Below are 26,052 nucleotides of genomic sequence, written 5' to 3' on the forward strand. Positions count from 1 at the left end.
ATTAGTGGCCAGAGAGGAAATAAACTGGGGAGGTTATTCTGCATCCAACTGGGAGAGAAACAGTAAACTGGTCATACCTGCTGACGGCCACCAGAGGGCAGAGAGGGTAACTGGGACTGGACCAGTGAATAACTCTGTTTTCAAAGGGTTTTACTGAATCTCTTTGTGTTTGGGACATTTTTCCCAGTTTATAGACGAACCCTTTAATGAATCTGCTCTATACTGATAGACTGACTGTAAAGGTGGACGTGCAGGTGTTGACCACTAAAAGAAGCTAACAGCAGAGCCGTGCAGCAGCACTGCAGATACGTTATATAAGGGCTTCAAACAGGCCAACAGAGACTTCTAGAATACTGGAAGCTTCACTTTCTTCTTCAGGGATTATATAAGAGAGGCAGGGTAACATATAATTAGAATAGATACATAACATATGATTTAATATGATGAGGTAAGATAATATATAGATAATGCTGAGTATTGTATGACTTTGCAGTAAGTGTGTTTTGATAGTGTGCTGTGAGCTGGTTTCTGCCTCCAGAGCTCATTAATAAAATAATGAGAGAACCAGCAGAGGGAGGACGAGAGAGGCTGATCTAAACTACAGAGAGAGAGAGAGAGAGAGAGAGTTTAAATGAATGCTGGGAGGATGGAGAGAACATCCTGAGAGACACAGGACAGATTAATTACTGATGATGAGTCCCACAGAGGACAGAAAGACACCACACAGAGGGACGTTATTAATGTCACCACGGGGACACACTACCAAGGAGTAGACCTGGATTATTATTCATTCATTCTGTCCACAGAGACGTGATGTTGGGTAAAATATTGAGGATGATTATTAGATTATTAAAAACCTTTATTAGATATTTATCTATTTACACATTTTTCACATTTGTTCTATCTGTGGTGTGCTGCTCTAATTAAGAAAGTTTTTTATTTACACCATTCATCAATAAATAGCCACAGCTCATTGATTTTAATAATAAGCAAATTAGAAATATGTTCGTGGGGATCAATATTCCCCAATGACTTTTTCTGGTCATCTATTTTTATTGGGAGAAAACCTGACCATGTTTTGTAAAGATTTAAACCCTAAACTTTGAATAAAACTTTGAATAAAATAAAATAAATGTATTGTAGTGATGTGAAAAACTTTCTATCTAATAAAATGTTCAAGTAGTTATAGTTAATATAGATAATAGTAATAATACAAGTTTTATGTGTATTTATTATATTCATTTTATTTTTATTTTTTTATTTATATATTATTATTATCATTATAAAAGTTTATATATACTGTAGTTATATTTAAATCTAGTATTTTTATCTATTTTTTGTATTTATTAAAACAATACAATGGACATAAATCTTTTCACAGCAGCAGATGTCAATATTTAAAAAAGACAAAATAATAATGTCTCATATGTACTCATTATTGTTATGGCGCCATCTATTTAAAACTTAAATTTTTAATAGGATCAATCAAATAAATGTCTAGTAGTATTATTGTTATTAGTTATATACACTGTATAACTACAGTGTATATATCTATATATAAAATTAAATGTTTTACTTTTATTTATTTTTTATTTATTTATTAAAACAATACAATGGACAAAATTCACAGTAGCAGGTTTTTTATTAAAAAAAGACAAAATAATAATGTCTCATATGTACTCATTATTATTATGGCGCCATCTATTTAAAACTTAAACTTTTAATGGATCAATAAAATAAATATCTTGTAGTGATATGAAAAACTTTTTTATCTAATAAACTTTTCAAAAATGTATAGTTATTATTAATAATAATAAAAGTAATAATAACAATAATAATAATAATATTAATAATATTCATAGTTTATATATATACAAACTATTATTAGTAGTATTATTGTTATTAGTTATACACTGTATAACTACAGTGTATATATATATATGTATATAATTAAATGTATTACTTTTAATTATTTATTTTTATTTATAAAAACAATACAATGGACCAAATTCACAGTAGCAGGTGTTTTTATTAAAAAAAGACAAAATAAAAATGTGTCATATAAACTTATTATTATTATCGCGCCATCTAGTGGACAGTTTCAGCCAGACATCTCCATTCAGAATTATAGGCACGAATCTGCTGATATGAACCGACAAATACTGAATACTGCTACTAATACTAATGTACATATACCTGAATTATTACTGACATTTATTATTTCGTATTTATTTACTGTAACAGAGTATTTTTACAGTGTGGTATTAGTACTCTTACTGCAGTAAAGTAGTCTATCTGAGTACTGGAGGACTTTCTCCATCACTGTCTGTGTGTCGAATCAGCTGAACTCACATCAGTTTTAGGTAAAAACCTTCATATTCATGTGTTTCACAACCGGCTCAGTTTGACAGCTAACCTTAGATCAGTTTCATGTCTGCTCTCAGAGGCTGGCTGTCTGGAGACTGAAGGTAACTTTATTCTACATAAACATGTATATTAACTAGGTGACTGTTTGCTCAGAGAGCTAACCCGTTAGCTTGGTGTGCTAACGTCCCGGTCATGTAGCGCTAGCTTCACAGCAGCAGGCTGAGGTGACTGAGGGTTAGCCTAGATTAGCTTCTGTGCTAAAGATGGACTGGTTAGCCATTAGCTACTTCGCTAACTTCAACCACTACAGACCGCTAACAGACAGAGCTGCTGTCATTAACTAGCCCTGATACAAGACGGCCATTCTGCGGATCAAGGTCCTGTTCGGCTGGCAGGGTGAAGATGTAATATCAGATATTAAAGGAACTGTTTGTAAGACTCGGAATTGCTTGTTCACAGCGACACCTGTGGCCGTTAAGTCAACGAAAGTCAGCGTCGGGCTCGCGCTTGCTCGCTCTAAATAAACATGATCGAGCATCGCTCAAAACAGTGAGGCTACACTTGTCAGCTAAAACCACAATATCACTCTATATTTCAGCTGCTTGGCAGTAATGTTAGCTGACCAGACGAAGGTCTCTCCATGAATCAATGCTGATCCTAGTGTTGGCTTTTCCTGCTTCAGCCGGAGGAAGACACCGGCACCCGGTCGGAGGTAATAACGTTTTTCGCTGCGGAGCCCCGTCACTTCACAAAACACGGGAAACCTCTGTTGGTCTGGAGGAGCTGCAGCAGTTATTTCTGCACAAACGTCCACTGTACATTCACTAGATATTCTCAGAGCTATGAACTCTCCTGCAGTGTGGAGTGTGCGCGCGTTCACGTGTAGAGGTGGAGCGAGACAGCGAGAACGCGCGCGGTGTGAGTGAAGGCAAGCAGGCAGCGGAGAAGAGACACCGGCCACTCCCATGCGGCGCATATGCGAGCGCGCATGGGATCCCGACCCGGTAAATTTATACGTGTGAAAAGTTATAAACAGTCCCTTTAACTTTTACTTGACTCAACTGTAGAGTGCAGGACTTGTACTTGCAGTGGAGTATTTGTACACTGTGGTATTAGTACTTTTACTCCATGTACTGTGTTGTTTTTGTTACAGGAGGACCATGTTGGGGTTCAGGTGCATTGTGGGTGATCTGCGTGGCGGAGGAAGACTCCTGAGAGGTCTTCCTCTCCTCTCCTCGCCGAGTCGCCCCGTCGGCCTCCTTCCTCCTCCTCGTCTTCCACAGCTGACCCCGCGGTGTCGTCTCTCTCAGGGTCAGAGGTCGTCTGCTAAGCTGAAGCTAAAGACCCGTCTGGCGGTGACGCTGCTGTTCGGCGGCGGTCTGCTGTCGGCGTGGTGGTACGTGTACTGGGAGAAGCAGCAGAAGCTGCGGCGGCAGCGGGTGGAGCAGCTGCAGCAGGTGGCGCTGGGTCAGGGCACCTTCAGCCTGCTGGACCACCACGGGCAGCGCCGGACCAAGGAGGACTTCCTGGGCCGCTGGGTGCTGCTGTACTTTGGCTTCACGCACTGTCCCGACATCTGTCCCGACGAGCTGGACAAGCTGAGCGCCGTGGTGGCGGCGCTGGACCGCGACGCCTCGCTGCCGCCCGTCCAGCCCCTCTTCATCACCGTGGACCCGGAGAGGGACGACGTGCCGGCGCTGGCCCGCTACGTCAAAGACTTCCACCCCCGTCTGATCGGACTGACGGGGACGCCGGAGGAGGTGAAACACGCGGGGCGGGACTACAGAGTGTACGCCAGCCCCGGGCCCAAGGACGAGGACGGGGACTACATCGTGGACCACACCATCCTGATCTACCTCATCAGTCCTGATGGGCTGTTTCTGGACTATTACAACCGGATGAAGGACCAGGACCAGATCTCAGAGAGCCTCCGGAACCACATCAAGAACTACGTCGCACTATGAACTCTTTATTAACGGGATTTAAAGTATAAAAATAAAGTTTGTTGTATGAAACCAGTCACACCAGCTGCTCTCAGTCTCTCTTACATTAAAACGCATACAGAATAAAGTATTAATAAATATATTATTGTTGACATGTTGGATGTCAAAGAGTAGAAACAACTAGTTGATTAATTAAAGGGACTGTTTGTAACTTCTTACACGTATAAATCAACCGGGTCGGTGTCCCATGTGCGCTCGCGTGTGGCTACGCTGTTCAGACTCAGACTCCAACACAAACTACACAGCACCAAAACCTCTTGGTTGTATCTAGTGAAGCCCGTCTGTTAAACAGTGTTAGCCACTGTCGGAGTACGCGGGGGAGACCGTAGCTTTGGTCTCCAGGGACGAGTCTCTGCTCCTCTGCTCCTCTGCCTGCCTTCACTCAGCTTGCTCCACTCTCACGTGCATGCGCGCACACTACACACTGCAGAAGAGTTAGTTTAGCTCTGAGAATATCTAGTGAATGTTTGTGCAGTAATAACTGCTGCAGCTCCTCCAGACCAACAGAGGTTTTCCGTGTCTTGTGAAGTGACGGGGCTCCCCAGCGAGAAACGTTATCGTCTCCGACCGGGTGCCGGTGTCTCCCTGCGGACCCAGTCGGGAGGCTGAAGCAGGAAAAGCCAACACTAGGATCAGCATTGATTCATGGAGAGACCTCCGTCTGGTCAGCTAACATTACTGCCAAGCAGCTGAAATATAGAGTGATATTGTGCTTTTAGCTGACGTGTTTCGTCTCACTGTTTTGAGCGATGCTCATTCATGTCTATGTAGAGCGAGCACGAGCACAAGCACAAGCCCGACGCTGACTTTCGTTGACTTCCCGGACACAGGTGTCGCTGTTAACAAGCATTTCTGATTCTTACAAACAGTCCCTTTAAGTTGATCGGCAGAAAATGTATCCTCCATTTTTAGTGCAGTAAACTATATAAATGCAGGACTTTTACTTGTAACAGTATTTCTACACTGTTCTACTGGTACTTCTTCAGTAAACAGGTCTAACATCCAGATAATCAACTCTCCATGCTGTTCATGCTGCTGCTCAGTAGGTGGCGACCTCTGGTTTGTGTCCGCCGCCAACGAAGAAGAAGAAGAATCAGAGCAGCGAAGAAGAAAGTTGCGCGGGTAGTTTGACTGTTGTGCTAAGTGCTAATGCTAGCTAGCAGCAGATCTGTCACTGCTGTTCTGCTTCATCAACACGGTGAGTCTTTATTATTGTGTCTTTTCTCCTAAAGCATATTTAAAACGTCACGTTAACGTAACTTAAATATGATAAAGTAGTAGTTTAGAGATAGTCGGCTAATATAACTGTTCGATTTACTTCATATTTCAGCCCAGAACAGTTTCTGTCTGTATGAAGAGGAACATTCAGCCGGATTCAGTTTAAAAATGTGTGATTTGTGTCTTTACTCTCAGTTTTAGGTTAACTTTCCATCTGACAGACGACTAGTTAAGATGTTTAACTAATCAATCGGATGTTTTCTTGTATTCGGTGCATGATTTAATACGATCAGCTGTTCATGTTTTACACAATCTGTCATTGTAACGTTAGTTAATCCGCACACAGCTTTAAGGTTAACTAACTAACATTAGAAACAACAGCCTGAGATCTAAAATGTTATTGTTATTCAGACCTTTAGACACATTAAATATCAGCTGTAGGTTGTTAGAAGAAGTCTTAACGTTAATGTTGTTTACCGAAGATGACATTAGTAAACCTAAAGTGTCCGAGTTTTAAATGGAGTTTGGTGTAACCTTCTCTTTATTAAATGTAGTGTTAGTTGAATACTGATGTGTCCTGATTCCACTGGGAAAGAAAACACACCTGCTCAAGTACTTCAATACAACTTCGAGGTATTTGTACTTCATTGGTATTTCATTGTTGTGCTACAGTATACTTCCACTGCACCACATTTCAGAGGGAAATACTGTGCGTGATTTACTGTTTACTTTGTAAATTCAGTTTTCATTAACAATCAACATCCTGTATAAAATAAGATAATGTCAATATAATGTAGTCCAGTACAACAACACCTTTTAACTATGACCTCAATGAGAAACAGATTTATTAACTTTTTTGTTTGTAGGTATGTAAAGATGTGTGTATATATTTACATGCATGTATGTAGGCTATGCATGTATATATACTATATACTATATATTCGTATATGTATGTGCAACATCAAACCAGCCTATTTTGTTTTTTCTCAGTCTTTTCCTGCTTTTTATATTTATTGTTTTTAATTTGATCATTATTATTATTATGTATAAATACGGTACATGTATACTGTAGTATGTATATATACATACACACACATATATACACACACATATATACATATATACATAAATATATATATATATATGAAGTTTGTACCTCTAAGCATTCCTTCAATTTTTATATATTTTATAGTGAAAGAATAAATTATAGTAAAGTAGATTAAATTAAAAAATAAAGAAATTAATTACAATAAGAATAAAAAGAAGGAAAAGATTGAGAAAAAAATAAATAAAATAGGTTAGTATGATGTTGCGCGCACACACACACATATCTATATATATGTATATATATCTATATATATATAGATATATATAGTATATGGACTGTATCTTATTTTATACAGTATATTGATTGTTATTTAATTTACAAAGTAAACAGTTTATAACACAGTATTTCCCTCTGAAATATGGTGGAGTGGAAGTGTACAGTAGCGCAAAATGGAAATACTAATGAAGTAAAAGTACCTCGAATTTGTACTGAAATACTAGAGAAGATATCTGTGTGTGTGTGTGTGTGTGTGTGTGTGTATGTATATATATATATATATATATATATATATGTATATATGTATATATACATATATACATATATACATATATACATATATATACAGTGCCGTGAAAAAGTATTTGCCCCCTTCCTGATTTCTTATTTTTTTGCATATTTGTCACACTTCAATGTTTCATATCATCAAACAAATTTTAATATTAGACAAAGATAACCCAAGTACACAAAATGCAGTTTTTAAATGATGATTTAATTTATTAGGGGGAAAAAGATATCCAAACCTACCTGGCCCTATGTGAAAAAGTATGGTCCATCTTGGGCACTTTTGCCCAAGATGGTTTTTGGCAAAAGTGAGACGAGCCTTTGTGTTCTTTTTGGTCAGCAGTGGTTTTCGCCTTGGAACTCTCCCTGGATGCCATTTTTGCCAAGTCTCTTTCTTATTGTTGAATCGTGAACACTGACCTTAATTGAGGCAAGTGAGGTCTGCAGTTCTTTAGATGTTGTTCTGGGTTCTTTTGTGACCTCCTGGATGAGTCGTCGATGCGCTCTTGGAGTAATTTTGGTAGGCCGGCCACTCCTGGGAAGGTTCACCACTGTTCCAAGCTTTCTCCATTTGTGGATAATGGCTCTCACTGTGGTTTGCTGGAGTCCCAAATCCTTAGAAATGGTTTTGTAACCCTTTCCAGACTGATAGATGTCAATGACTTTGTTTCTCATCTGTTCTTGAATTTCTTTCGATTGCGGCATGATGTGCTGCTTTTTGAGATCTTTTAGCCTACTTAAATTTGTCAGACAGGTTCTATTTAAGTGGTTTCTTGATTGAACAGTGATTGGCTAGTGAAATTGAACTCAGCTTTCCAAAACATGTGGTTGATCACAGTTAATTCATGATTTAACAAGGGGGGGCAATTACTTTTTCCCATAGGGCCAGGTAGGTTTGGATAGCTTTTCCCCCTTAATAAATGAAATCATTATTTGTTTACTTGGGTTATCTTTGTCTTACATTAAAATTTGTTTAATGATCTGAAACATTTAAGTGTGACAAATATGCAAAAAAATAAGAAATCAGGAAGGGGGCAAATACTTTTTCACAGCACTGTATGTATATATATATATATATATATATATATATATATATATATATATATATACTGTATATTTATTGTATTTACATAAAATATAACTCGCTTGACACTGCATAGTGATTATTTTTATTTTTGATTCATGGAGTACATTTATCTGATCATACTGATGTACTTTTACCTGAATAGAGGATCAGAGTACTTCCTGCCGTGTGATTGGTTCACAGCGAGGTCGTCATGGAGTCCACGGAGAGCAGATACCCTCACCTGCTGCAGCCAATCAGAGAGCTCACTAAGAACTGGGAGATCGATGTGGCCTCAGAGTTGAACGACTATTTAGAGGAGGTAAACTCTACAGTTACCACGTCAGGAAGATAATAAACACTCTGATAGTCTGATTAAAATGATGATGAAGTGTCTGTTCTGTGTTCCTGTGTAGCTGGATGACATGTGCATCACATTTGATGGCGGGAAAATCAGACTGAACTTTGCAGAGGCGGCACTGCTGATCCAGGGCTCAGCCTGCATCTACAGCAAGAAGGTTCACACACAAACACAACCTTAAACTTTATTAAATCTTTATTAACAACAGCTCACGTTGAACATCTCTGTGACTGTTTATAAAACTGTAAACTTTATTAACAACAGCTCATGTTGAACATCTCTGTGACTGTTTATAAAACTGTAAACTTTATTAACAATAGCTCATGTTGAACGTCTCTGTGACTGTTTCAGGTGGAGCTGCTGCACAGTCTGGTTTACCAAACTCTGGAGTACATCAACGACAGGAATAAGAAGTAAGAAGGTCTGAATGAGTGTTGGTGGTTCTGATAGATCAGGATCAGGTGATGGAGTTGTTCTGATGTTTGTTCCCGACAGAGGTAACAAAAAGACGGCAGCGTCTCAGGAGGACGGTGCAGACGGAGCGGAGAGCGACCACGACGCTGATGATGGGGTGAGAAACTGTTGTTTATAATTTGTTTTTGTTATTCAGCACAGTCCAGGAGGGGAAACAATGCATTGCAATCTAGCAATGTTGAGCAATGTTGATGCTCTCTAAAGTGTTACGTTTCGACATAAATTAACAGATTTTTGAATGGAGTTTGGTTTAACCATCTTTTTATAAAATAATAGAATTCCACATGTAGTCCTTTCATTGATAGTTTTTATGGGTAAAGTTAGAGTTGTAAAAAAGCATTCTGGGTAATGTAGGAAATCACTGAGTCTAACAGTCTGTTGTCTCCTTCAGTTCACTTCGCTGGATGTCGACGTCACAGAGAACTCAAAGAAGGACGACTCCAACACGGTCAGTTTATTCCTGTTTAACTCTCTGAATACAGATGTTTTATTCCTGTTTAAACTCTCTGAAGGCAGATGTTTTATTCCTGTTTAACTCTCTTAATACAGATGTTTTATTCCGGTTTAACTCTCTGAACACAGTTTATTCCTGTTTAACTCTCTGAATACAGATGTTTTATTCCTGTTTAACTCTCTGAATACAGATGTTTCATTCCTGTTTAACTCTTTGAATACAGATGTTTTATTCCTGTTTAACACTCTGAATACAGATGTTTTATTACTGTTTAACTCTCTGAATACAGATGTTTTATTCCTGTTTAACTCTGAACAAAGACAGTTTATTCCTGTTTAACTCTCTGAATACAGATGTTTTACTCCGGTTTAACTCTCTGAACACAGACAGTTCATTCCTGTTTAGCTCTCTGAATACAGATGTTTTATTCCTGTTTAACTCTCTGAATACAGATGTTTTATTCCTGTTTAACTCTCTGAATACAGATGTTTCATTCCTGTTTAACTCTCTGAATACAGATGTTTTACTCCGGTTTAACTCTCTGAACACAGACAGTTCATTCCTGTTTAGCTCTCTGAATACAGATGTTTTATTCCTGTTTAACTCTCTGAATACAGATGTTTTATTCCTGTTTAACTCTCTGAATACAGATGTTTCATTCCTGTTTAACTCTTTGAATACAGATGTTTTATTCCTGTTTAACTCTCTGAATACAGATGTTTTATTACTGTTTAACTCTCTGAACAAAGATGTTTCATTCCTGTTTAACTCTCTGAATACAGATGTTTTATTCCTGTTTAACTCTCTGAATGCAGATGTTTTATTTAACCCGGTCTAGTGTATCCAGATGTGTAACTTTGGTCTCTGTTTGATGTTCAGATTGTGAGTGTTGCTCCTCTTCCTCCTGAGTCTCTGATTCCTCCTGAAACCACAGAGAAGCACAAACTCCCTCTGATCAGGTCAGTTTGTGAAGAAACATTAGTAATATTTAATAATATTAATATAAGAATATAAAACCTGTTTACGTCTCCCTGTGTTGAACTGATTTAGATTTTTCTGCAGGTTTTAATGATATTACTCTAAAAGTATTAATGTAAACTGTGAAACAACACAGACTAATAAACAGTGTGTTCTGTTGACTCTGATGGATGTAATGAGATTAAATGATCCAGTCTGTGATCAGATGTTTTATATTAATGTTTGTCCTTTAGTGTGATGACATCATTTCTTTGTGACTCTGACAGTGTGAGCGGTGACGTCCTGTGCAGTCAGAAGGACTTCAGGATCAACCTGTACGTCCCTGGAGACCAGGACCTGATCCTCCTCACTCTGGGATCAGCTGCTGCCAGGTTTCTGCTGGATGGAGGTCCACATCCTGTAGACTCTCTGCATCACACCCAGAACCAGAACCAGAACCAGGGTACCAGCACCCCCCTAGACACTCTGTATATTATCATTTATCTGACATGTCTCCAGTCTAAATGTCTCCTCCTGGTCCAGATGTTGAGGCTCCAGCTGATGCTCCTCTGGCTGATGTTGAAGATGACGGAGGTGAAGCCGTAGAGGACTTCCTTCCTCTGGAGGACAACAACATGGAGCTGGACCAGGACCCAGAGGAGCACGTGGACCGACACCAGGTCCAGTACTGTCCCGGTTTAGGAGACATTTTGGTATATTGTTCTGTGGTTAATTGTTAATGTTTGTTAAAACGTGTCTCAGGCTCCGAGGGAGGAGAGGATGATCAGAGAGAGGCGGCAGGTTGACGCCGACAAACTGGCGAGGACGGAGGACACGCCGCCGGCTGTGTGTTCATTAACATTTATTCTCATTATATCAGAACTTTACCCTTGAAATATTATAATTTCATAAGGTTACAACTTTATCTCATAACTTATGTTACAATATTACACATTTATGTCTTATCAAATTACTCTTTTCTCAATATTATGTCTTTTTTTCTCATAAAATTACAATTTTATTCTCTTGATATTATGACTTTATTCTTTAAATATTATATTTTTTATAAAATTAGGACTTGATATTATGATATTATAAGATTATCTCAAAACATTATAACTTTTTCTCATAAATTACAACTTTATTCTTGAAATATTACAACTTTCTTTCTTATAGAAAAACAACTTTTTCCCCTCAGTATTACGTCTCCTCATACAATTACTTCATTATAATTACTTATTCTTAAAATATATCATCCTTTTTCTTTTTTCTTAATGCTAAGCTAGCTGTTTCCCCCTGTTTACAGTCTTTATGCTAAGCTAAGCTAGCAGTTTACACCTGTTTGCAGTCTTTATGCTAAGCTAAGCTAGCAGTTTCCACCTGTTTACAGTCTTTATGCTAAGCTAAGCTAGCTGTTTACTCTCGTTTACAGTCTTTATGCTAAATTTAGCTAGCTGTTTCCACCAGTTTACAGTCTTTATTCTCAGCTAAGGTACTTTTCTGAGTATTATGACTTTATTCTCATAAAATTACAACTATAATTTAAAAATATTAACACTTTATCCTCCAAAACTGTGATTTGTTCCTACATAAAGTGGCCCTAACACTCAGGTTTTATAGAAACTGACATCTGACGGGTCATATATCCAGTTGTTTATGTAGTTTTGTGTTTCAGGTGAACGTGTGGACGTTGAACGACCCGTATGCTGTCCGCGGGGAGGATAAACCCTTTAAAACAGGTGAGTATCGGGGCTCTCAGGTGTTTTCTACAGCGTAGCGTCGCTCTCATCGCTCACAGAGTTGTTTCTAATTGCAGGGAAATGCTACAAGGTTCCTGACGGTCTGGACGACGGCGGGAAGAGGAAAAGAAAACGACCGTCTTCACTTCAGGACTTCAGGAGCTGGTTCAGAGGAACCTGTGAGTTTCATCAGCTGTGATGAGATGATGATGATGATGATGATGTTTTACGTCCTGAATGAAACTAAATGTTTTCATTATTTTCTTTCAGTTGATCCTCCGGAGCACAAGTTAAAAAATGGACCCACGTTGACAGGTAACTTTAACTCTTAAAGGAACAGTTCAACATTCAGTGAAATCCTCTTCTTCTCTCTCTCTCTGAGTAGATGTTCAGATCAATCCCACTCTCATGTCCGCTAGTTAGCTTAGCTTAGTGTGTTAAAATAAAAAAAATACATTAAATGAAAACATATGAAACAACACGTGTGATTTATTAACTGCCATCTTTGAACCAGTTCTAACAGTTTAACTGAAATCCTCTTTTTCAGAGCTGAACTACATTTATTTGAGCACCATGAAGAACAAGCTGAAGATTCAAAGGAGGATCAACAGGAGAGCGGTACGACTCCGAGGGTGTTGTTGTCTTCAGGTAAATGATGTATGTATGATCCTGTCGGTGATGATGTCACTGTGATGTCACTCAGGGTGTGGTGATCTCTGATGAAGAACTGAGGAGGACCTTCCTGCAGCTGGAGGAGGCGGGGCCACAGCAGCAGGGGGAGGAGCCTGTGGAGGGATTCGGACCCCCTGACCTTCTGGGTAACGCTGATCCACACACAGTTACTGTTAAACACATTACAAACACCTGAACTGACAGTAACCCTTCAGCTCTCTGGTTAGAGGGGACGCGTTGAAGGAACAGGAAGTTGTTTTGTCCTGGTGATTGAAGTTTTAAATTAATAATCTATTAAAGGTGGAGACGACGACAACTCAGACAACGAACATGATGCGTTTCCTGACGACCTCCCAGCTGAGTTTGGTGGAGGTAAATCACACCTGCAGCTCTCTGACGGTTATTTAAAGGTTATTAAACGGTTACAGATCAATATAAAGCTGATCAATATAATATATAATATAAATATTTTGTGTTTCCAGACGCTCAGAGAGACGAACTGAGTTATGAAGATCTGGTGAAGCTGCGTGTCGTAAGTGATCAATCTGTCATTCATTAATGAAACTCTGGTTAACGTTAAACATGCTGTAAATTATGTCAAAAAGATGAATCAAGATAATCAATAACATCAGTGGAGCTGCTACATGACTACATAAATATAACGATGTCCTGCTTTAACAAAAATACTTTTCATGTTTTCTCATTATTACCATTATTCTGCTTTATATCGATATACAATGACCAAAGTTTCTGTTAATAATTAATTATTTTGTGTGTAATGAAAACAATAATTATTTACTTAATTGTTAATAATATATTTTGATGTGATTCTTGTAAAAACAGAATAATTTTGGTTTGTGGTAATAACAACAAAAATATCTTCATAATATGAAAGATATGTTTTTAGGATATCTCGTTAAAATAATAAATGATCATCTCCATCAATAAATGTATTAATTTCAAATATATATGTTTATATATATATATATATATATATATATAAACTGGAAAAACAAAGTTTGGAAACTTGTGTTTGGTGGATTATTTCTCTGTTGTTACAATGCTAATTGGCATTGTATGTTACATTGTTGGAAAGCCTGTTTATTTACCTTCGCAATGATGTCCAACTTGTAAGGATCATGCATTTGTGGAATGAGCAGCACAGCTGATTATGTGGGTAGCGCCCAAGAAAGATTTGCCAAAATTCTCTGCCAATGGTAAACAGTGTATTCTCCTGTTGGTGTTGACTCTTGTTTTGAGTTGTTTGGTGGATTGGATGATTGAACTCTCTATCAGTAACAAGGAGCAAACAAGACATATTGGCTATTTTACACTTTATTCATTTAATACACCGTCAGGAGCCTCAGTAGCGTTGGAAGATCCATACGCAGCCACAACAGCCTGGCACCTCCTCCTCGTGCTGGTCACCAACCTGGTCACACGTTGCTGTGGGATGGCGTTCCATTCCTCAACCAGGATTCGTTGCAGGTCAGCCAACGAGGTTGTGTTGGTCACTCTAACACGTACAGCACGCCCAAGCTGATCCCACAAGTGTTGAATTGGGTTGAGGTCTGGAGTCTTGGCAGGCCGTTCCATTCTCTCTACTCCCACATTGTGGAGGTAGTCTGTGATAACCCTGGCTCTGTGGGGGCGAGCGTTGTCATCTTGGAGGAGGAAGTTAGGTCCCAGATTGTGGAGATATGGTATCGCCACTGGCTGCAGAATCTCATCCCGATATCTCCCTGCATTGAGATGGCCTTCAATGATGACAAGCCTTGTTTTGCCAGTGAGGGAGATGCCCCCCCCACACCATGACACAGCCTCCACCAAAAGCTGTTACTCCATCGGTGAAACAATCAGCATAGCGTTCTCCACGTCGTCTCCATACTTTCACCCTGCCATCCAACTTTGGCAGACAGAACCTGGACTCATCACTGAACATGACATTCCCCCACATGTTCAGGTTCCATTGTCTGTGTTGTCGACACCAGCGCAAACGGGCCTGACGGTGAAGGGCAGTCATTGCCGGCTTCCTGGTAGCCTTAGGAGAATACACTGTTTACCATTGGCAGAGCATTTTGGCAAATCTTTCTTGGGTGCTACCCACATAATCAGCTGTGCTGCTCATCCCACAAATGCATGATCCTTACAAGTTGGACATCATTGCGAAGGTAAATAAACAGGCTTTCCAATGATGTAAAATACAATGCCAATTAGCATTGAAACAACAGAGAAATAATCCACCAAACACAAGTTTCCAAACTTTGTTTTTCCAGTATTTACTGTATGTGTGTGTGTGTGTGTTTATATATTATTATTATTATTATTATTATTATTATTATTATTATTATATACATTATTAATTTGACAATAATAATTAAAATATATTTTTTATATTTCATAAATAGTACAATGAATAATCTAACAATATTAAAGATATATTTTTATAACTTAAAAATGATCTTGTTAAACAGGAAATATATAATAATAATAAATAACTGAATCAATTGAAAAAATATCTGAACCTGCAGCAGCAGCTGGTGGTGAAAACAGTTCTTTGAATTCATTAATTTGACAGTAATAATTAGAAGAATATTTGTCTTAAATAATAATTGATAAACTGTGTGAGTGTGATGCGTTCAGGAGCAGCAGGTGGGAAAACAGTTAATTAATTTTACAATAATAACTAAAAGAATAATTGATAAATAATTACTGATATAACCCTTTGTGTTGTGTGTGTGTGATGCGTTCAGGAGCAGCTGGTGGTGAACTGTCGTGGTTACACTCAGGAAACGGCTCTGTCCCGACGAGTTAAAGACTGGGAGGACAAGATCCGACCTGAACTGGTGCTGCAGGTAAAACTCACTGGGAGCCAGTTAGTTCATCGTCTCAGACAGCAGACAGAGCTTTAAATAAACCTCGTGTTTTCTGACGTTATGTTTCTGATGTGTTTCAGGAGGAGCGTTCCGTGTTTGACATCCACGATTACGGCGACCGGATCGTCGGAGCGTTGAACGGCGTCGGCCAGCGAAGGTCTTTCTCCTCCATCGTCTCCGGTTTGGACAACTTTGAAGCCTGTAAATATCTGCTGGCTTCACTGCAGCTGGTAAATATCATTATTATATCGTATTATAGTCACTACACCAAATCCAACACAAAGAAACGATGAAACTCCTGGATTAGTAGCTGAACAACCTCCCTTCAAAACACCTGAACTGTCCCTTTAACTCAGTGAGAATCCTCCTCTGTGTGTTGTAGCTTTAATGGATTCATGTGTGATGTAACAGAGACGTATTTCCTGTCGTGTCTCAGGCCAACGACTACACAGTGGAGGTGGACAGCGCTGCAGTTCTGGAGGACAGCATTGGTGCTCTGGAGGACAGCGTGGACACGATGGGACTGACGCTGCTCAGCACTCACAGAGCGACGGACAGATTCAAAACTCTGCCGGCTTCAACCTGAAAACACATCAGCTCATTATAACATGAGAGTAAAGACGATATTCTGACTTCCTGTCTCTGTAAGGACGTTTCCTGACTGTCCATTATCTGTTTCCTTTGATTCAGCCAGTAATTGAATCATGTCTGTCTGCGTCTCTGATGATAAACATGATAATGAGAATTATGTTGAGGTTTTTTGTCCCCCAACAATTTTATAATAAAAACTGTGTTTGCTCTGAACCAAAGAAAAAACTGAAGGGAAAATAAGGTTGTGGTTTTATCAAAAACATTTTCAGGAGGTTTTAAGTTTCACAAGGAAAAAAAGACTTATGTTTGCTCCGAAGTTTTTCAGGTTTTTCTGTCTTTAAATTAAAACTAAGGCTGTTAGCTTCATTCAAAACATTGACGTTCAAATTATAAATCAACATTTGAAAGTTTATTACACATGTAACAGTAATGAGAAACACAAGAGTCAATGTAAAGTAGCTGTGCTGTTGCCTGATCTTCAATTTGTTTATTTTTCTAGTAAAAAATAGAGAAAACTGATACATTACACCAGATTCCATTCAAAATTCTAGCAATTTAAGGTTCCCTCGATTGTAGGCTGGTGTACAAATCTGCTTAAAATTAAAAACAATTAAAAAATCAGTTTATTACTCTCCACTCTTGAGTTCTGCATACAATAAGAAATCAACCCTGGTATATAAAGTATGTAATGTAATATCACAGGTATAGGAAATAACAGATACAGAGGTCATTGTAGTAACAGAACAATACAATAACAACGCAGTTACATTTTGTAGTTTATATGGATGTTCCAACTGTTAGTTGGTCAATAACTTAAAACTTTACTTTTTCTAGTTTGAACAAATAAACTGTATCAAAACTAATTTGTTTATTTTTTCCAGTAAAGAAAGGAGAAAACTGCTACGTTACACCAGATTCCATTCAAAAATCTAGCAATTTAAGATTGCCTCGTTTGTCGGCTGGTGTAAAAATCGACTTTAAATAAAATATAATTTGTTTTATGTTTATTACTGTCCAGTCTTCAGTTCTGCATCCATCAGGCGGTGAAGGTGAACCCAGAGTGTGTAAACCCTGTACCCGGCCCTGTTTGAACCCGCTGACCCGGTGCTGAGTTCTCCTAACTCTGTCATGTTGTTGAAGTCTCAAAAACATCTGTGCACACCGCTGTGCACGTGCGTTCAACCTGTAACTGAAATATTTCACCTGAAGGCACACCGTGTGTGTGTGTGTGTGTGTGTGTGTGTGTATACGTGTACGTGTGTGTTAATGTGTCAGTGCGTGTGTGTGTGTGTGTGTGTGTGTGTGAGTATGCGTGCGTGTGTGTGTATACGTGTACGTGTGTGTTAGTGTGTCAGTGCGTGTGTGTGTGTGTGTGTGTGTGTCAGTCCACCTTAAATCGGTTCTCTCTGCACCACGTGACTTTATTCCTGGAAAGTTCCTGGAAACGCTTCTTTTGTGTTTCTGCTGTTCTCGGTTGTTCCCGGTTCGTCTCGGTTATTAGGCGGCTGTGCTCGGCTCTGCTCGGCTCCGGAGGACCGACTCTGTCCCCAGCTCATTGACGGGAGGACGGACACCATGTTCGGGACTCACTCTCTGCTCTTTTAGCTGCTCTGGGAACCGGAAATAAATCGGTGTTGTGTTTGTTTGTTTCTCGTCCTCGACTCACCGGAGCGTTGACTGACTGACTGACTGACTGATTGACGGTTCAGATCTCAAACCGATCTGTCGACGGTCGGACCTCCGTTCGTCTCCGCACCGACCCGCTGTTTGAGCATTAACGGAAACCGAACCGGACAGAAGATAAAGACACACAGGATCGGGACGTCTCTGGATTTACACCGTAAATGTCGCCGACATGTCGGCTGTTCATGGAGGATAATCTGAGCTAGCAGCTAGCTGCGACACCGACACCGAGCAGGTATGGTAAACGTGTGTTTCTATTCTAATAACGTTAAATAACATTAGGTAGTTTATTACACGTGTAACGGACAGGTGAGGCGGGGATGAGAAGCACGAGCGTCTCAGCACCTGTCCTGCTCCTCTGTACAGTGTCCTAGCGGGGGACTGAGACACTGTCCACTGGGACACATTACAGTCATTATTATAACAATTTAACGGAACCTCCTCGGTTTACTGCTGTTTAAATAACGTTACAGTCCAGTCTTCATTTCTGCACTAAAGAAGCCATTCATCTAACATTAGTAGTATAGATATATATAGATATATATAGAGAGATATATAGATAGATATATAAACGGTTAACAGGCTACAAAATGAAAAAAAAAATTGTGCCAAATACTATTCAAAATTTTAGTAATTTAACATTACCATAGCTGCAGACTGGTGTTTGAATCTACATATTATTAATACAGTTCAGTCTTCATTTTTGCAGACAAGAAGCAAATCACCTACTAGTATGTAAATCTAAACAGATTATTTTTCTACAAAATGGAAAAATCAATCACCTTACACCAAATTCTAATGTTACCTCAGTTCAGACTGGAGTTTAAATCTGCCTGAAAATACATCATGTTAATACAGTCCAGTCTTCATTTCTTCACACAATAATCGATTCACCTCTAGTATAGGTAAAGGATTATAATATAATCTGACTACAAATGGAAAATCACCATGTGCCAAATTCTATTCAAAATTATATCAATTTAACATCTCCTCGGTTGTGTAAGCGCCACGTGTAAACCTGCCTGAGAATAAGTCAATGTTAGTGTTCTTCACAAACCACTTTGAAAAAAGCAGAATTTATATACTAATATATCAAATATATATATATAGTTTATTACACATGTAAAAGGCAGTATGTGGTGATGACAAACACAAGAGAAATAAAGAATAAAGCACCTGTACAGTTGTCTGTAATCTGTCCGTATGACCGGGGGAAATTGTCACCAAATTCCATCAAAAATTCTTGCATTTTTACGTCTCCTCGGCTCGGTGTACAAATATGTCAGAAAATCAATTAAAAAATATATTTTATAGTCCGTCTCTTAAATTCTGCCCAGAAGAAACACCTCTCCATTTAGTTATATAACTATATATTATCACTTTACGACAAATTCTGTCCAAAATTCTCGCAATTTAATGTTGCTGCATGCAAACCTGCAAAAAAAAAAGCAGCCAATCCGTATTTATTAAAATATCAAAGTTATAAAGAGAGATCAACATGTTAGAGTAACGTGGTTCATTACATAACAACAGTACTGAGAAGCGCTAGAGTTAATGTAAAGCAGCTTACTGTCGCCTGCTCTTCACTCTGTTGATCTTTCTAGGAAGGAGTGGAGAAAACTGCTTCGTTACTCCGAACTCCGTTCAAGTTTCTAGCAATTTAAGGTCGCCTGGTTTGTCGGCTGGTTTACAAATCGGTTCTAAAGAAAATACAATTTGTTTTCTGTTTATTACTGTCCACTCTTCAATTCTGCATATAATAAGAAACTACCCCTGCAGTACTTTAAGATATAAAGGTATGTAATGTAATATCACAGGTATAGGAAATAACAATAGACACAGGGGTCATTGTAGTAACACAGAATACAACAACAACGCAGTTACATTTTGTAGTTTATATGAATGTCCTAACTGTTAGTTGGTCAATTTCTTAAAACTGTACTTTTAATAGTTTGAGCAAATAAACTGTATAAAAAGTAACTTGTTTATTTTTCTAGTAAAGAATGGAGAAAACTGCAACATTACACCAGATTCCATTCAAAATTCTAACAATTTAGGATCACCTTAAATTGTATTACTGTATTTAACACTATTGTAAACTGTATTAAAACTGAACATCTTATTAACCCCTTCAGACCTGAATAATTTCCACTCTTTTCCAACCCACCTCCAATAATTAAACTAAATCATCTCATGTCTTTATTATATTTTTGTCATATCTACTACGATCTGGTTGTTTTTAACCACATATGTTTAAACTTTGGTCAAATTTTGTTGTGATTATTTTCTCTTTGGTCGTCCGAAAATTGTAAAAATGTCCGTTTAAGTCCACAGTTACATCTTCAAATGTCTGGTTTTGTCCGAAGATATTCAAGTTCAGAGACTAAAAAGTTTCCAATGTTGTGCTGTTGAGTGAATCACTTGTTTGCAGAATTTAACATGTGACCCTGTTGATTTATTGAAAAGTCTGACATTCTTCTCTGTTAGCTCTGTATTTGTATTTATGAACAATATTATCTTAAATTAATACATTTTTGAATGGAGTTCAATTTGACAGGAACAGGCTGAGTTTCCAGTAAAATGACTATTTTGAAATGAATAATAATGTTAATCTTGAAGCAGTGGGATTGTTTTGATGGTTTTCCTTTATTCCCAGTATAGACTGGTGCAGAGACCAGTGCAACGTCTCCCCCCCCCTCGTCTGGCTGCTGCAGACCTCCTCCATGTCCAAGCTGTGGGCCTAGAACTAGGCTGACGGTTGGATCTATCCAATGACCTGCCAGTCCTCCGAGTCCACAGAAAGCATCGAGAGCGATAGACGAGCCGACAACAACTCCAGGGCTGTGGAATCAGATGAGAGCCGCATCGCCTTGGCCATGAAGGACCTGAAGAACACAGGTAACAAACACCTGTACACTGACCCAGAGGCTCAATCAGATATCTGTAATGTGATGTGTTTGAGAAGTGAATGCTGAAGTGCCTTAAACCTTCATTCTCTCTAACAGCCAGCAGGGGGCGACTCCTCTGGTTGTATAGAAGTCTATGAGAAAATGAGTCTACTTCTCACTTGATTTATTACCTCAGTAAAAAATTGTTGAGTTTATGGTCCATAAACCAAGATGGCGTTTGCCAAAAAACAAGATGGAGACGGCCAAAAAACAAAATGATGATGGCCCAAAAACAAAATGGAGACAGCCAAAGAGCAAGATGGCGACGGACAAAAAGAACAAGTTGGTGACGGCCAACACAAAGATGGCGACGGCCAAAAAAGTCCAAGATGGAGACGGCCAAAAACCAAAATGGTGATGGCCAACACAAAGATGGATACGGCCAAAAACCAAAATGGCGACAGCCAAAAATCAAAACGGTTACGGCCAAAACTAAAATGGTGACGGCAAAAACCAAGATGGCGATGGCCAAAAGAAAGATGGAGACGGCCAGAAACCAAAATGGCGATGGCCAAAACAATGATGGTGACGGCCAAAAACCAAGATGGTGACGGCCAAAAACCAAAATGGCTACGACCAAAAGAAAGATGTAGACGGACAAAAACCAAGATGGCGACGGCCAAACAAAGATGGAGACAGCCAGAAACCAAAATGGCGATGGCCAAAACAAAGATGGTGTTGGCCAAAAAACCAAGATGGCAACGGCCAAAACAAATATGGCGACAGCCAAAAACCAAAATGAAGACGGCCAAAACCAAGATGGCGACGGCCAAAAACTAAGATGGCGACAGATGGCTACTGCCAATCACCAAGATTGGGGCAGCCAAAAACCAAAATGGCGACGTCCAAAAACCAAAATGGCGATGGCTAAAAACCAAGATGGCGACGGCGAAAACCAAGATGGCGATGGCCAAAAACTAAGATGGTGACAGATGGCTACGGCCAATTACCAAGATGGTGACGGCCAAAAACCCCAAATGGCGACGTTCAAAAACCAAAATGGCGACGGCTAAAACCAAGATGGCGATGGCCAAAACCAAGATTGTGACGGCCCAAAACCAATATGGTGACAGCCAAAACAAAGATGGCGACGGCAAAAAACAAAGATAGCGACAGCCAAAAACAAAGATGGTGACGGCCAAAAACCAAAATGGTGACGGCCAAAATCCAAGACGGCGACGGCCAAAACAAAGATGGTGACGCCAAAAACCAAGATGGTGACGGCCAGAAACCAAAATGGCGACGGCCAGAAACCAAGATGGCTACGGCCAAAAACCCAAGCAGACTTTGATCGCATCAAAATGTGTGAACAACTGAAACCATTTAATCTATCGTTGTTGTTTATTAAGATTTAATAATTTCATAATATCTGTGTGTTCTTCAGTATCTGATGTATTTCCTGTCTCTCTCTCTCTCTGTGGTGTCAGGTTGGTACTGGGGCAGTCTGACCGCTAACGAAGCCAAAGAGATCCTCCAGGACGCCTCTGAGGGGACCTTCCTGGTCCGGGACAGCTCTCAGAGGGACTACTTGTTCACCATCTCCGCCATGACGTCGGCGGGTCCCACCAACCTGCGCATCGAGTACAAACACGGTAAATTCAAGCTGGACTCTGTGGTTCTGGTGAAACCCAAGCTGAAGCAGTTCGACAGCGTGGTCCACCTGGTGGAGCACTACGTCCAGCTGTCCAGGACCAGCGACAAGGCAGGGGCGGCGGCGGCGTCGAACTCTCAGCCCTCGGCAGCGCCGCCCAACGGCACGGTGCAGCTGCTGCTCACCAAGCCGGTGTACACCGCCACGCCGTCGCTGCAGCACCTCTGTCGCATCGCCATCAACCGGAGGACGCGGCAGGTCCAGGATCTGCCGCTACCCAACAGACTGAAGGACTACCTGACGGACTACACCTACAACGTGTAGACGGCGCCCTGCGGGACTACAGCTCCCTGGGGATTTAGACCAATCCCATCATGCACTGCTCCAGCAGGGACACGCAATAAGCAGAGCTGGAGGAGGAAACCTCAGCAAGATGGTGATGGTCCCTGAAGTACTTCTGAACCTGTACTACAGTGCAGTAAGTACTAGTATGACCCGTCAGTACTGCTCTGTGGTACTCTACCTAAAGTACTACACTGCAGTAGGTACTACTATGACCCGTCAGTACTGCTCTGTGGTACTCTAACTAAAGTACTACAGTGCAGTAAGTACTACTATGACCCGTCAGTACTGCTCTACTGTATCTGACCACAATGTGACTTTAAAACTACTGTTAGCTCCAACGTGACGCCTTTAAACCAGAAGAGAAGAGACGCTGATATAAACTAGAGTTGTATGAGACGTTGGAGATCCAGGTTGTTACGTTACCGACGTTAACGTCTTCAAATGTCTCGTTGTGTCCGACCAACAGTCCACAACCCAAAACTATTAACTGAGATATAAAATCATTAAACGTCGGTCCATCTGCGATGTTTTCCGTTATTTTGCAAATGTCAATGCACCCTCAGCTTATAGCAGAACGCAGTGACGTCCGAGAGGTAAAATTACTGTTTTTGTGAATGGAGTCTGGTGGCTTTGAAGACAGCGATATAAATAAGTGATTCATTAGAGTTTTTAAACACGGTTTAATGATCCATTAAGACTTTTATATCCAGCTAAAAAACATTCCCTTCAATCTGAAGTGGAAATAAACTTGCCTTTTTTTGGGTAGTCTTAGTTATTATTTTTTTAAATAAATTATTCGGTCTATAAAATGTCAGAGAAAAGTTTCTCCGAGCCCAAATTAGTGTCTTCACAATTTATTTAATTATTTATTTATTTTTGTCCAACCAGATATTTAATTTATCATCACAGAAGACATAATCACAGAATTATTATTCAACTAACTATAAAATAAAATCATAAATTATAGAACCAGACAATAAAGAGAATCAGGTGAAATTCAATACAAACTGACAGAAACTAAACTCAGTAAAGGTTTCCTGTTTTAAAGTCAACATAATCATCATCATCATCATCATCAGGTTGTTGTTGATACCTGCGCACACACAGAGGAAATGGAGGCCTGTGATTGGCTGGCTGACGACCATGTTGGGTTCAGTTGGGGCCAAACGTTAGTGAGGCAGCAGGACGCCGCTTCCTGATCGATGACAGCGTATAAAAACAAGCCGTCACAGTTTGACCTGCTGGACTCTGTCCTGCTGGATGTAGTACTCTGACACTCTGGACCAATCAGAGCACAGGAAAACAAAGGCTCTCTGGTACCCTGTAGTACCCCCCCCCCGCTCCGTGGTACTACTTAATTTATTTTGAGTCAAATATCTGCAGATTATAATCTCATAAATCTGATTATTATAATCTAATAATATAAAAACAACAATCTGAACAAATTATAGATTTTCATGGTGCATTCAGGTGCTCCTCTGATGGTCCAAAAAATAAATAAATAAACAACTTGATAAATAAATAAATATGTCATTAAATATAGCAAAAATAATTTAAAAATAAACGTAGCCATTAATTAATTGATCAAATGTGACATAACTTGATATCTCTGTTTTAATTTGCACCCTCATTTGAATAATGAGACAGAAATGTCAAAAGAAAAGAATACAGAAATAAATCAGTTTGGGGAAATAAATAAGGGTGAAATGCAAAGGGAAAAATCATACATAAATAAATAAATACATATATTTAAAAATAGATAAAAAAAAAATAAAGGCAAAAATAAATGAATAAATACGAAACTAATACATTTAAAAATAAATAAAAAGGAAAATTAAATAGAAGAGTAAATAAAAAAGGAAATTAATACAAAGTTAAATAAATAAAGAAGCAAATTAAAACAGAAATATCAGTTTATGTCACATTTTATAAATTAATTCATGGCTACATTTATTTTTAATATTATTTTTGCTACATTTAATGACATTTATTTATTTTTATGAGTAATTTATTTATTTATTAATTTATTTTTATTTTTATTTTGGAAAGTTCCGTCCTCCATACATTCATGAGCTTTAAGTCGAAATGTGGAAACAACATGGACGCTGTGTTGTATTTTATTGCTCAAAGCATTTAAACAACATATTGAGTGTGGTTTCCAGTATTTGCGTGACAATGAAAATGAACCATTAATAATTATTATAAGTAAAACATTGCTTTACCTGACTTGTGTTATCAGGGTTAATGCTAATACATAACTTTCTTTAAATAAATTGGTTTGGTTTCTTTAAATAAATTGTTTTTAGTAAATAAATAAAAAATAAATAAATTGGTTTCAATAAATTAATAAAATAAAATAAATTGTTTTTTATATATTAATAAATAAAATATAATAAATTTGTTTTAATAAATAAATACATTTTCCAGTATTTCCATGACAATGAAAATTAACTATAAATCATTATTGTGAATCAAATATTGCTTTATCTGACTTGTTATCAGGGTTAATGCTAATAAATAACTCTTCTAACTAATCTAGGTCATTCTAGTCCACTCTGGACAGCAACTAACGGCTACAACCTAACACCATATTACCATATTTATATATATATCATTTGTTTCCCCCTTTTGTGTGTTTTGTTGTATGGAGACATAAACCAGACACTATTTAAAAATCGGGCGTTTTTAGGATTCCTTGTTGATTGTTACCTATTAACATCTGGTGGAACCTAAAATATGAGCCTCTTTTAAAGTGACGGATCTTCCTGTATATTCGGTGTATATTTGATCCATCAAGTAGCACTTTAGTTCGTAAAAACTTTAATTTTGGTTCTGGCTCGCCACGAGTGTTCTTCACTCCACAGCTCTGTGAGTTCCCTGTTAAATCTAATTAGTTTGAACTTTGAATCTGCTTCTCTTCATGTTTTATCGGCTGGTTTCTGTGACTCTAGTTTCTATGTTGGCGTCTCTTCCAAAGTTTTAAAGGATCAGTTTATGATGTGGTCATTTAACAGGAGGTCACTCAGGTAAACGGGGCGTTTGTGGACTCTACATGATGTTTCTGTTAATATCTGTTATAATATTTTTGTTTGGAGGGCTAA

At 38.8% G+C, this 26,052-nt stretch overlaps 3 protein-coding genes across 7 annotated transcripts; all 3 read left to right on the forward strand.

Annotated features, from left to right (window-relative positions):
- The first annotated feature begins 2,314 nt into the window (after positions 1–2,314).
- Positions 2,315–4,394, forward strand: LOC119483021 (protein SCO2 homolog, mitochondrial). 3 transcript variants are annotated; one of them, XM_037761023.1, is made up of 2 exons: positions 2,315–2,468; positions 3,521–4,394. In XM_037761023.1, exon 2 carries the CDS (start codon positions 3,528–3,530, stop codon positions 4,329–4,331), a length of 804 nt encoding a protein of 267 aa, XP_037616951.1. In that variant the 5' UTR covers positions 2,315–2,468; positions 3,521–3,527; the 3' UTR covers positions 4,332–4,394. The 3 variants fall into 3 exon arrangements, with proteins under 3 accessions (XP_037616951.1, XP_037616953.1, XP_037616952.1); XM_037761025.1 differs by having other exon boundaries at positions 2,342–2,363; XM_037761024.1 differs by lacking the exon at positions 2,315–2,468 and adding an exon at positions 2,610–2,763.
- Positions 4,395–5,414: 1,020 nt separating this feature from the next.
- On the forward strand, positions 5,415–17,154 carry ncaph2 (non-SMC condensin II complex, subunit H2). Of its 2 annotated transcripts, none has more exons than XM_037760988.1 (20): positions 5,415–5,568; positions 8,427–8,582; positions 8,677–8,778; positions 8,973–9,034; positions 9,117–9,192; positions 9,487–9,543; positions 10,429–10,508; positions 10,794–10,969; positions 11,050–11,186; positions 11,269–11,352; positions 12,182–12,245; positions 12,323–12,424; positions 12,516–12,560; positions 12,793–12,863; positions 12,949–13,063; positions 13,218–13,289; positions 13,400–13,449; positions 15,671–15,772; positions 15,874–16,023; positions 16,230–17,154. In XM_037760988.1, exons 2-20 carry the CDS (start codon positions 8,475–8,477, stop codon positions 16,377–16,379), a joined length of 1,803 nt encoding a protein of 600 aa, XP_037616916.1. In that variant the 5' UTR covers positions 5,415–5,568; positions 8,427–8,474; the 3' UTR covers positions 16,380–17,154. The 2 variants fall into 2 exon arrangements, with proteins under 2 accessions (XP_037616916.1, XP_037616917.1); XM_037760989.1 differs by having other exon boundaries at positions 11,269–11,325.
- Positions 17,155–17,799: 645 nt separating this feature from the next.
- On the forward strand, positions 17,800–24,723 carry socs2 (suppressor of cytokine signaling 2). Of its 2 annotated transcripts, XR_005205591.1 has the most exons (4): positions 17,800–18,302; positions 20,724–20,965; positions 22,443–23,088; positions 23,152–24,723. XR_005205591.1 is itself a non-coding variant. In XM_037761029.1 (3 exons), exons 2-3 carry the CDS (start codon positions 20,839–20,841, stop codon positions 22,928–22,930), a joined length of 615 nt encoding a protein of 204 aa, XP_037616957.1. In that variant the 5' UTR covers positions 17,800–18,302; positions 20,729–20,838; the 3' UTR covers positions 22,931–24,723. The 2 variants fall into 2 exon arrangements, 1 of the variants encoding a protein (XP_037616957.1); XM_037761029.1 differs by having other exon boundaries at positions 20,729–20,965; positions 22,443–24,723.
- The last annotated feature ends 1,329 nt before the right edge of the window (positions 24,724–26,052 follow it).

Source organism: Sebastes umbrosus, chromosome 23, assembly GCF_015220745.1.
Source record: "Sebastes umbrosus isolate fSebUmb1 chromosome 23, fSebUmb1.pri, whole genome shotgun sequence".
NCBI classification, from domain to species: Eukaryota; Metazoa; Chordata; class Actinopteri; order Perciformes; family Sebastidae; genus Sebastes; species Sebastes umbrosus.

Bases quoted from the DNA above. Each gene is read 5' to 3' on its own strand.
- socs2 (XM_037761029.1), top strand. From the start codon at position 20,839: ATGACCTGCCAGTCCTCCGAGTCCACAGAAAGCATCGAGAGCGATAGA. The intron at 20,966-22,442 runs GTAACAAACACC...CTGTGGTGTCAG, and splicing joins GAAGGACCTGAAGAACACAG to GTTGGTACTGGGGCAGTCTG.
- LOC119483021 (XM_037761023.1), top strand. From the start codon at position 3,528: ATGTTGGGGTTCAGGTGCATTGTGGGTGATCTGCGTGGCGGAGGAAGA.
- ncaph2 (XM_037760988.1), top strand. From the start codon at position 8,475: ATGGAGTCCACGGAGAGCAGATACCCTCACCTGCTGCAGCCAATCAGA. The intron at 11,187-11,268 runs GTCCAGTACTGT...AACGTGTCTCAG, and splicing joins AGCACGTGGACCGACACCAG to GCTCCGAGGGAGGAGAGGAT. The intron at 12,425-12,515 runs GTGAGTTTCATC...ATTTTCTTTCAG, and splicing joins GAGCTGGTTCAGAGGAACCT to TTGATCCTCCGGAGCACAAG.